Consider the following 12,128-nt stretch of genomic DNA (forward strand, 5'->3'; position numbering starts at 1 on the left):
TCTCGGACGTCATAGGGCGTAGAGGGGAAGTTTGTGTTGTCCCCTCGGCCCCTTTCGCCTTCCTCTGGTCGAATGATAGCTTGGGCTGCGATCTGTCTCCTTTCACCATGGTGGCTCTAGTGGACATGTATCTGACAGGGACAGATGTGTGGAAACCACCACCCGGGATTTGTGATCCGGGTCAGCAGTGGGCGCAGGATCGTGGACCTCCCCCGGTTAGGGTGATTCGTCGCGGGACCGGCGCCCAAGATGGCGGCTCCCTGCACCAGAATGTCGATTCAAACGTTCCGCGGAACGTGGCTCTGGGCAGTACCCCGTATTGTCTGGTCGCCCAGAGGGTGGGCAAAGTGCCTCAGTGCTTGGGATCAGGGCGCTCACCGCTACTTCGAAATCCTTCCTCCCTGTGGTGCTAGATGCTGGGAGTCGGCGGACAGTGCCTCTCGCCGTCAACTTAGCGATTCTCCCTAGGGCCTCCCCACAGGCAGTGTGGGCTCCGTGCACCCTCTGGCAGCCTCCTCCGCTCGTCGCCTCCGGACAGGGGACTGTCCTCTTCGCAGCGTCTCAGCGCCGGGCGCGAGTGTAACCGCCGACCAGGAGTCTCTGTGGGTGGTCGGGTCCGCCTCGGGCACGCACGCCGCACGCACTGCGACGCAACCCGGGCTGCTCTCTAGGCCAGGCTGGGGATCGCGGCCTGGGTCTTCGGCGCTCCGTGTACTGCGGCACAAAGTCGCACCGCGTCCGTCCTCCGCCAGACAAAGGGGCCGCCGTCCCACCGAGGGGTCGCCTGAGAGTCCCCCACAGGTTTCAGTGCCGGCAGGGTCGATTTAGGATTATTTGCAGGAGTTTGGCGGGATATCGGCAGGGAGCTCCGCGCTCGCGCGTCTTACATGGACGCCGGCTAGCTCCGCCCCCCCCATGGCTAGCCTCCATTTATGGAGCTAGCCAATGGGAGCGTGGGACGTTCCTATAGCCAATATTGTAAACATTAGATTTCGCCTGCGCGAACTGCTTGCACAGATCGCCAGGTCGAAACCTAAAAATGACAGTGCATTATTTAAAAGACATTAAAAACCGCGGAAAGCAATAAAAAGTTAAAAGACCCGGGGCACTCATTACTGATCCATATAATGTCTGCAGTTGACGGTTGCTTTTAAATAACCCACAATAAAAAGTAAACAGTCCTCTTTCAAAAGTTGGAGATAAACCAATGCTGGACGAACCTGCCTAAAATTCTATTTTTTTAAAAGAGGAACCAGATAGCGTTCACGATGAAATTCATACATGTTGCAAAAAAACATAAAATGCAGCATGTCCTGCAGAGACTCTCCGTCGCAGCCGCAGGGAGCTGCCACTTTACTTGTAGTAAAACATTTGGTTCTGGCAAGCAAAAGATGAAAAAGGTTCAATCGAAACCTGGTTAGAAGGAATTTTTCGTGCATGGACAACAACCTCATAAGATAAGGCTCTGCTCTCTGGGTTGTTGTGAGCATTATGTACGTCCGCACACTTGGTTTCTGTATCTCCTTTGCCTCTCTATCCAGATACTTACCTGCCAAAAAGGCGGTTTTAATTTGCTCCACATCGCCCTTGTTAATGCATTCTGGATTAGAGAATATATCCCCCCGCCCTAACCTGCCAAACTTTTCCTTGAAATACCTCAGCCACGGAATGCGAGCTGAGTTGTCAAGTGACATACAATCTTTTATAATCCTATGGGTCAGGGGGAGGTCCAGGTTCAGCCAGCACTTTAACCAATAGGTCAGTGGGCTCAGGGAGAGACATATCACGTGGAACACACAAGCTGTTTCAGGAAATCATTTTCCGTTATTTGAAGGGATTCTCCCGGGATGTATCCCCAAATTTCGCTGCCATATGAAGCGATGGCCAGTGTTTTGGCCTGGTACACTTGCAGCATCGCTCCAGTGGGTTTCTTCCCCAATTTGGAAGCAAAATTAAAAATCGCTGCATTCACCCTATGAACATCCCCTTTTTTCCCCTAGTAGTGGAACCCAGTTGAGCTTATTATCGAAGAGGACCCCTAGGTATGAAAACACATTTGTGTTGGGAATTTGAGTCTCACACTCTAAATTGAAAATTCTTCTTTACCGGCTGCTCCACTTGCATAACGTACGATTTGGTGTTATTGATTGCCAGGTCCCTATCTGACATGAAGCCTGAAAAGGCGGTTGAAAGAGATTGTAAACCCGTTTCTGTCCTGGATATGAGGACAGCATCTCCGCATATAACAGGACGGGAATCCCTCGCCTTCCTACCCTAGGACTATCAGCCCCAGAAGCCTGTAAAACGCTATCCAATTCATCAATATAAAAATTAAATAAAAAGGTAGCCAATATACAGCCTTGCCAGACTCCCTTCCTAATGTTGAAACCCCCCGTGACACGCAGGTCTTGTGAGAACCTAACATTGGCTTTTGTTGACTTGTGTAGTTCCTCTAAAAAGTTTACAATACTTGTCTCCACACCCATTGCCCTCATGGACTGCCATAGCTTATTCCTATTGACACAATCAAAAGCTGATGTCAGATCCATGAATGGTCCCAGGGTGAACAACGGTATATTTGCTCAGTATCAATCAAAGGTTAAGACACTGGGCAACTGTGGACCGTCCCTGTTGAAACCCGTACTGAGCTTCTGACAGTATCAGGTTGTCCTCTGCCCAGGATGATAGTCTTTGAAGGAGGACCCTACCCACCACTTTTACCACTGAATCTATAAGAGATATAGGTCTATAGCAATTGGGACTGCCTCTGTAGCCTTTTTTAAAAACAGGGACTATGGTGGAAGTGGCCCAAGACTGAGGGCAATTTTGGAAAAGGTGATGGACAGAGTTTCTGAATGATGCAGACTACTCCTACCCAGTCAAGAGATCAGGGCTTGATCCATCACCGTTTTTTAGCTCACTGCACCATCCCAGCTTCAGAACCTGGCTATATGCAAATTAGTCTGTTCCTGTCCCAGTGCATGATGGGAACAGGGCAAACCAAACTACCAAGCCAATTCTTATACTGGGAAGGAGACAAGCTACCGGGCACCGGTTTCTGGCATTTCAGCCGTCGTCGGCCCGGCTTGCTTGAATCCTGATGGTGCAATGAGCAAGGGACTCACGTCTGAGTATACCCTCCCACACTTAGTGTGGATAAAATCAATTTTGGAAAAGGTGATGGACAGAGTTTCTGAATGATGCAGAATACTCCTACCCAGTCAAGAGATCAGGGCTTGATCCATCACCAAGACTGAGGGCATCCATACTGTGCCGCCGCATTAAAAATGGACTCCAGTATCGGCGCCCAGAAGGTTGGGTCTGACTTAAAAAGATCTGGGAGGATCCCGTCAGGGCCAGGTGCTTTTCCGGTAGTTAAGCCTGTTATACCTTCCCGGATCTCACCTCTCTCAAATCTTAATGCCACCTCCTGGGTACCATGAGGGGTTCCTTGCTTTTGCACAGAGGGACAAGTTCAAAGTGTGATTCTCACTCCTCCTCTGTTATGTGACAATCAAGGCCCCCCGTCCTGGGCAAACAGTTTTTCATTTACCAGACTCCAGAACTTCGAGCTGTTTCTAAGAGTGACGGGGTCCAGCAACTCCCTCCATGCTTCGTCCTTCAGTGATCCCCTTCGTACAGCAAGGGCCAACTTGTATTCCCTACGGCAAGCAGAGACATCAGCTTGCACTCTTTGTTTTAGTGCCAAGGCTTCCCTAAGCCTCCTAGCTACTTTGGAGCAGTGGGTATCAAACCATCTGGGACCATCCAGGGTTTGACCTTTTGCTGAGGCAGATAACCGCCCTGCAACCTTTTCTGAAATGGATTTAAAGGCATACATAATCCCCTTTGGTGAGGACCTTTCCATTGTGCAGAGAGATAATTTGTAAGCACCTACAATTTTATTTCTATTGGCGATTATTTCTGGGGTCACCTGCGACCACTTCAATCTGCGCATTCCATCCGTTGATCGCAGTGAACCCAGTTTTGGTGCAACCCCTATTTGTTCGGCAATGGGGCCTGTCACAAAGTGTTATGGGGTTGTGATCGCTAAATTCACTCTCTGGGATTTTAAAAGAGCTTGCTAAAGATTGTAGGGAAGATGAGATTAAGACCTAGTCAATAAATGACCCCTTCCCATGTCCCTTAAACGTTGGTACGGTAAAAATGGTGCAAGGGTCCGTTAAAACCATTGTTGCCATCAGATCTAATTCATTAATCAAAGCATTTAGTAACTCCCCTTCAGCCGTATGTTCAAAGTGGAAACCATGCATACGAGGACAGCCCATGTCAGATATACAAGACGTTAGCGGCTCACCACAGGGATGTATATTAAAATCACCGGCAACCAGAAGGCTAGGTAAACTTTGGCTCAGAAATTGGGTTATAGTTTCGCTAAGGGCGGTTACGTTACTGGACTCAGACGGGGAAGCAACAGAGTTATAAAAGTTAACCAATCCCCAGCTAATAACCCCCTTTTGTACCGTTAGTGCTTGAATTCCTGTGTGTATATTTGGTAGTGCCTGCACTTAGCATGCAATTTTCACGGAGATGTAAATGACCAAACCACCTTTTGGTCTCCCCCTTAGAAAGGGTTAGATGGGACAAAAAAGGCTTTGTAGCCTTCCAGGAAGAGGTCACAATCTACTGACCACGTTTCCTGTAGACAGATTACCAGGAATTGCTTAACGTAAACTATCCATCTAGGATCCTGAAGCCTAGCAGCCAAACCTGTTATCTTCCAAGATAAAAAGTTGTTTGAACACCTCCTTGGGGGCCCAGCCACTATAACCCTGATATGCAGCGACCGGCTCCGACCCAACAGAGACAGGGCCCCGCAGTCAATCACATGTCTCCATACCAGTCAAAGTGTTGAATCTGTTATTTAGGGTCAGTCTATGGTCAATTCCAAGGTGCCTGTCCCTCAATGGTTGTGGTTGAACTGGGAGGATACTTTGATGAGTAAGTTCAGATCTTATTCTAGCATCTCCTAAATGATGTTATCCGTAAGCTACTTCCACCGTATCTCTGTGAATAGGCGGCCTATAGAAAAAACCCAGAAGTAGAATTCTAATTTCAGAACTCACTAATGGAGAGAGACTGTAATCCCTTGAAAAAATACGACCAGCAGTATGGGGGTTATTAAATTTAATAATGATACAATCACCAGTCCCTTGTTTGCGTGAATTCCCGATCCAATTCACCCTACGTGCCATGATTATATTGTTTTGATATATTTACACCAGCTGTGGTGGTCCGTGCAAACCAATATCTTATTTTATTTAGTAGCTGCCAGTAATTTTCACTTTTCCCTGGAGGAAGGGCAGGAACATACCCCAAAATTGCTACATAGGGGGTGGATTCAGGGGGGAGGTCAATAGTAGGGAGACTAGCTAGCTGGACAGACTTCCCCTCTAGACTCTTGTCCTTCTGCGACCTAGAAGGTCCTGTTCTGAAAGATGTTACCTGTCTAGAGTCTGAGGGGTTGGTGTTTACTGACTTCTGACTGCCTAAACTGCTTTTTTCTGGTCACCTGCTATTAAAGGTTAAACTCACAGCAGCGGCTCTCCCATCTCTGTCCAGCCCTGCGGTAACTCTTTCAGTGGTAACTTGAGTATTGGGCTTCATTCGGTTTGCGGTTGCGCTATCCTGAGGAATATTTGCCTCCAACGTTTCTAAATTAGACAGCCTGGCTTCGATCGTACCTATTTTTTGAAATATAGGTTTAATTAGGGTAGTCAACATGGTTTCTAGCCTCCCCCAGTAGTCCCCCTCTAGACAACCCACAGATTGTATCCCTGGCCTAGCGTGAATCTGGGTAGTTGAGTTTGCAACATTAACATCACCCATAAATGGAGCATCTGCCCTGTTCCTCCCTGGACTGCCCTTCACAGGTTTCTTTGTCTGCCTAGTCCCCCGGTTTTTCTTAATTACCGCTGGGTATTGGTGGGGCGGGTGGGCTTTGCTTTTGCTTTTTGTTCTCAAGGAAGGCCACCATCCCTGCTCCTTTCATCTTCTTAGGTAGTCTCACTATCTGCACAATATTGTGGCAGCTGCGGCCCCTCACCCGACGATCCATCAAGTCCACGCGACGTAGCCGGTCCCTCACCTTGGCCTGCAATCTCTTAACAGTAGGGCCCACCTCCTGTAGGGCTTCAGAGTTGCATTTCACTTGGTCTGCTAACCTGCTGTGGTCACCACGGAGCACACCCAGGTCAATAGATACTTTATAAATGTTACCCTCCAGCACTTCCTGAATGATATTCACTGCATTCAGAATCAAGTCTAATTTGTCTGTGGAGTCGAGGTTCTCATAGGGCTCGACTCCCTGCGCCAGGCAAGAGGCCCCCGGGTGTTCACCCATCACATTGTCTCTGCTTCCCTTAGTGTGCCCCATGCATATACTCCACAGATGTTCCCAACCGTCCGTGGGGGCAATGCATGTTAATCCCAGATGCTCAGCAGGAAGACTACAGCAGTCAAAAGTCTGTATGCACCCAGAGTCCGGTAGAAGGGGCCCTCCCCTAGGCAAGCCCACCCCCTACTATGTTGTCTGCTCATTAATGGGACCTCCCCATCTGAAGGGGCTTTAGGTTCTCTTCTCTTCTCTGATCATTGTGTCCATTCCACTGGGAGGGTTACGGGGGTCAGATTTACAGCAAACATCCATTGGTCCCCCATCTCTATTCCTATATGAGGAGGCAGCCCTTCTCACCAGCAGGGGCCGACCAGAGAGACCGCTGCCGAACAGTGCCACCAGTGTCTACAGTCTTAGTGTCTTCCTCAGTCCGAGGTGCATCCTGCAGTCCAACGTTGTGTTGCTTTACCCTGGGTAGTTGTCCCTTTTTTGCAGGATAGGCCTCATGCAGCCCTCCAGGCGCCCCCATACACATCACCCAGCAGCCCTTCACCCCTCCACCCCCAAGAGAGGAGTCCGGCACAGGCAAGGGCTGCATGCTGCCTGGGAATGGCACTCACTGGCGACTGTGGTCCTCTGGCTGCTACACTCCGGGAACGCAGGTATCGTTCAGGCGTCCACCCTCTGGCTTAAGGTGCTACTGCGCCCGCCATCTTCTCCGAAGAGTGTCTTATGGGTCAGGTCCTAATGGCAGGACGCCACGGGATGGTCGGTGCCAGAGCACAGAAATATGCGGCATGTTGTGCGCTGCTTGACCACACGCCCATTCTGTTGGGTAGGTCTGTATACATGGTGATGCATGCAGACTCAAATGTCATCTCGTATATGCACTTGTGCGAAATAACGCAGCCACTGGCAATGTCATGATGCGCATGCATGCCTTTTCTTTCATTTTCTTTTAGGCCAGTGCTGCAGAGCATCCCCAAAAAGTATTGACAAAACCGATAGGTCCAAAAGGTGAGTCCTATTGACTTCGCCAATGTTTGCTTGTTTAATCTTGGCACACACATTAACCACCTGTACTACTGCAGGCTTGTCCTGCTCACTCTCAGAACACCTAGCAACTGCCTGTAGCCCGCAGGTTTCTGCTGCTCACTCTGAGGATGAATAATAGCCTTCGTCCTGCAGTTAGACGCTATTCTGTCAGGATGGCTAGCGCTGACAAAGCCAATACGTTTGACTCTAATTTCAAAACAGATGCAAATAGCATTTGTACATTCCTGTGTTTGGATTTCTTATCTCATTAAAGCCAGACCTATTGGCTTTGCAAGTTCTTGCTTTTGTTTTCAACTTCTGCTGCAGGGTGCTGTAGTTATATAACATTAGATGTAAAAGAGAGAGCATGTATTGAATTTTGACGTCATTATGACTGCAATGTTGGAACTGTTTCAGCCCATGCTTTCTCTATCAGAAATGGATAAATCCGCACAAATACGAAAAATGGGTATTTATTCTAATACAGAATTACATTTTTCATTTTGCGGAATTTGGCAGAAAAGAGTAACGTATATGTTATCTTCTATATTCTCAACTTTGTGCTTTCTTTTTGGCTTCGAGGGTAATCATATGACATGTTCTTTGGAGAAGCATTTGTTGCCCGTAGGCTTTAGTAATTAAAGACGATAGTGAAACTTTAGTTGTTTGAAAATGTATTTCAGAAATGAAGTTATCAGTTATTTGATATGTTGATACACTACTGATGTTGACTATACTGTAATACTTTTTTTGTAGGAAAGATTTATTGAACGCACAAAGCATGGTGGAGGAACTCTTCCCGGTAGATCCAGATGTTGATTCTGATTTGGAACTGGACATGGCTGTGGCACAAATAAGTGTAGATTTGGTTGATGACTACCCTGCATTGGATCCCCGATGGGCTGAATCTGTGCCTGATGGTAAGAGTAAATGATAATATTGTGTACTCAGGGGGTGGGGGTCCTGATGGATACAGAGATATTTTCCAGTTCCTTGGAGCAGAGATCGAAAAGGGCTGCTGTCATGTTTTCACTTTTTTTTACACTTCTTAGTCTGCAGTCGATAGCGTCCTGGCTGTGTGGTGCCAAGAACCACCAGAGATGGTTAGCTTGTCTGCAAGATAAGCAAGTGTGTTGGTTGTGATGGCTTTGTTAATAATGCAGCTGGTTTAGAAGATGGTTCTGACTGGCAAGGGGATCCAGTGGAGTTCCTTCAGCATAGGGCGATATCATCATTTTTGTTCAGGCCCTGGATTAGATGTGCTGCAGCTTGTAGAATGCCTCTAAGGGTTGTCAAAGTGAGACCTGAGAGGCCACAGAGTAGGGCATTACCACCATCCAAATGCAAGAGTATGAGAGCCTGAACTACAGTCGTTTTCTGGAAGAAACTGATTTTCTTTAGAAGAGAGTGGTGGTGCCAGGTTGCCTTTGTTTTTTTGGCAATGTGTTCCTTGAGGGTGAAGTTGGTGTCCATGTTGAATCCAAGTGAAATAGCATTTGGTGAAAGTTGGGGTTTGAAGCCGTCAAGGTTTATGTCTTTGAGCCAGCTTGTACTATTTTTTATTTCTTTTTCTTAATAAACCAAATAACAGGAATTCTGTTTTTGTTGGATTGAGCATCAGCTAGGTGCTGGACATCGAGATGTAAATGATGTGCAAGCAGTGTTTGAGGCGTTGGATGTGTAAAGTGAAGGTGACCTTCAAGTAGAGTTATGTATCATTGTAAATCTTGATGCTTTTATCTGTGAGTAGAACACCAAGCGGCTCCATGTAAATGATGAAGATGGCAGGAGACAGTATGGAACCTTGGGGGGTTCCACAGGTGATCGGGATCTTTTCTAACCTAGAATTGCCAATGTGAATAAAAACTGATGTCGGTTGGAAAGGTAGGGGAAAGACCAGTAATGAACATTGTTGGTGAATCCCATTTAAGACTCTACGGTGCATATGAGGTGTGAAGCATCAATGGCAGCTGAGAGGCCCTTAGAGGTCTAGCAATATGAGGAGGAATGGGTCAGCTTCATCTGTGTTCAAGAAAGCATTGTTTACAATGTATAAGGTAGTGGCTCGATGCTGCAGTGTAATCTGAAGCCAAAAAAGTAGTCATGCAGGAGATGGATACCACTGATGAGAGCTTTGATTTTATCATAAAATGCTTTTTCAATGATCTGTCTGAGCTGCAACCACAATTCTTGTCCTTCTTGTGAAAAACAAGCAAACCCCAAATTAACCTGTTCTCAACCCTCTGGTAGCTTGGCACAAAGCATTCAAACTGAAGTGGGAGGCAATGTACAAAGTATTTCTCTTCCAGGGGATACTCATCAATAGTCATAAGCACTGAATAATCCCCGCCCACGTGCGGGACCCCAGAGCATATATATAAATACATATATATGTGTATGTTTAGAACCACAAGTACATAGTACTTCCAAAACATACATGTATATACACATACATATTCAGCCTATTATAGATCCAATAGACTAAAATGCCAAAATTACATGGATTTCTACTGCAAGAAAATAATATTACATGTAAATAGTGTAATAGAGAACATCTGCTGCAGTTGTGTTCCAGAACAACCCTTTATTTTCAAAAAAGAAAAACAGGTAATAGCAGGCAACGTGTTTTTAGGCTGCATAGATGAACAACATCACAGTATAATAAAAAACTGGCACCTTGCCTTTAAGGCTTCAGAGAACTTGGACACCGTGCTTTTAAGACCTCCAGGAACCCTCTGCTCCGATCAATCACCACAGGTGACAGGTCAGTTATTTTTTCTGGCTCCTTGAGTGAGGATCCTGGAGCTTGAGCTTGTCTTTTTTTTTTTTACTATTTCTAGTCCGAAATTGGTTTTTTACAACTTTTGACATTTGCCTTTGCCAGTATTATTTTCTAATCTTTTTCTGAAAATTTAACAATCTTTATGTCAGAAATGCAAGCTTTATTTAACAAATGTCCTTCCTGTGGGAAGAAAATGGCTAAATCTGACCCTCACTCTGTGTGTATTGTGTGTCTGCCATCCTCACACAATCCACATAAGTGTTACTACTGCCAGCAATTTTCCAAGATAACTCTGCACGACAGAGAAACGATCAGACTTCATGCGCCAATGGAGAAGGGAAAGTCTAAAAGTGGCCTTGAGATTAATCTTAAGAAGCCCTTCTCTCATAGAAAACAGAAAAAGTGTTGAACTGCTTCCCCAGCTTCCAAAATAAAGCAGATTCTGTAGTAGGGGATCTCTGTGTATAGTCTAGTTAATAGTCCCGCCCATGTGCGTGGACCCCGGCAATCAAAAATAATCTCTTAAGTTGTCAAAAAATGCAGAACTGCAAAGACACTTAAGAGATAATTTAAAGACAAATAATGCAGCCTATAGCCACAGGCTACACTGTCCAGTACTTCAACTAGAAATTCCACACAAAAAACACACACACACAGCACAACCTGCCCAGTTTCTTCCATAGAGAAACTTGCCTCTACGAGTAAAAGCCTCTGGAATGATAGAGAGGAAGGCATGGACAGACAAGCCCCATAGGCTGCCATTATGTGGCTTAAATAGGATACTGTGCCTTTAAGGGAACTTTCCAGAATTTCTCCCAGAATGCACAGCAGGTCCCTTTTACTTTCAGTTAATTTTTTCCGGCTCCTGCTAACAGGACCCTGGCATTGAGCTCTCCCTTTTTCAAGGGTTTATTGGATCGTTTGTGCACTTTTTGGATAAAAGTGTTTTCAGTTGTTATATCTAGGTGTTTCCCTTCACTCCTGTGTGTTTGTTCAGGCTTTTTAGGGCTCTAAAATGCCTGCTCTTTTCGACAAGTGCCCAGCATGTGGAAGGAAGAAGTCCAAGACTGATCCACACGACGTCTGCGTTATCTGTCTTCCTGAAGCACATGTCCCTGAAGACTGTGACATCTGCCAAAACCTTTCAGCAAGGACCCTGAGGGAAAGGCTGAAGATTAGGCTTCAAGGCCTGGAGGAGAGACGACTGCAGGCTGCAGGTGGGTCTGGGCAGGCTGGGAAGGTTCCCTCTCTCTCTGCTGAGGCCCCTGGGGGGCTCCCCAGAGGCAGGAAGACCAGCAAACGGTCCCGGTCTCCGTCGGAGTCGATTGCATCGACGACGACGTCGAGAGGGATGACGACGGTGTGTTCCCCATCTCCCCGGGGCTCCGGGTTGAGACGGCGTGAAGGATTGACGTGGAAGGGCCTGGGTAGGCCGCCGTCGAGACCACCGTCGACGGCGTCGTCGTCGTCCGCGTCGAGCTATCGGCATCGAAGTAGGAGCGACAGGCGTCAGCGCTCGCCGTCGAGGCGACACCGCCGGTCCCCGTCGAGAAGGCGGTCGGTGTCGAGGGGATCCTAGACATCGAGGACCTCAAGAAAGCGGTCAGCCTCAAGGAGGAGTCGACGCTCATCGTCGAAGACTGAACGTTCGACGTCGCGGAGGCGGCGTTCGGCGTCGAGGAAGAAGCGATCGACGTCGCCGAGGCGGCGTTCGACACCGGAGTCGCGGAGGCGGCGTTCGACGCCGGAAAAGCGACGCTCAGCGTCGAGAAGGAAGAGGTCGGCGTCTCGGAGTTGTTCCAACTCTCCTAAGCGGCGCAGAAGGAGTTCTAGTGCCAGAAGTCATGCTGGGTCTGGTGGAGGGCGCCGGAGACAGCGATCACCTACTGGAGGGGCTGGTTCGCAGTCCCCTCCCCCTAAGAAGTCACCGGCCTCGCTGTACACGATGGTATA

The 12,128-nt window shown here is 47.6% G+C and overlaps 1 protein-coding gene across 1 annotated transcript in view; it reads left to right on the forward strand.

Annotated features, from left to right (window-relative positions):
- The window catches only part of NUP133 (nucleoporin 133), a 1,523,409-nt gene that overhangs the window by 712,643 nt on the left and 798,638 nt on the right, over nt 1–12,128 (forward strand). Inside the window, exon 13 of the mRNA XM_086927107.1 lies at nt 8,150–8,313. Coding sequence (XP_086783233.1) covers nt 8,150–8,313 — 164 coding nt within the window. The remainder of the gene's footprint in view (nt 1–8,149; nt 8,314–12,128) is intronic.

The sequence above is a fragment of the Lissotriton vulgaris genome, chromosome 6 (genome assembly GCF_964263255.1).
Source record: "Lissotriton vulgaris chromosome 6, aLisVul1.2, whole genome shotgun sequence".
NCBI lineage: Eukaryota > Metazoa > Chordata > Amphibia > Caudata > Salamandridae > Lissotriton > Lissotriton vulgaris.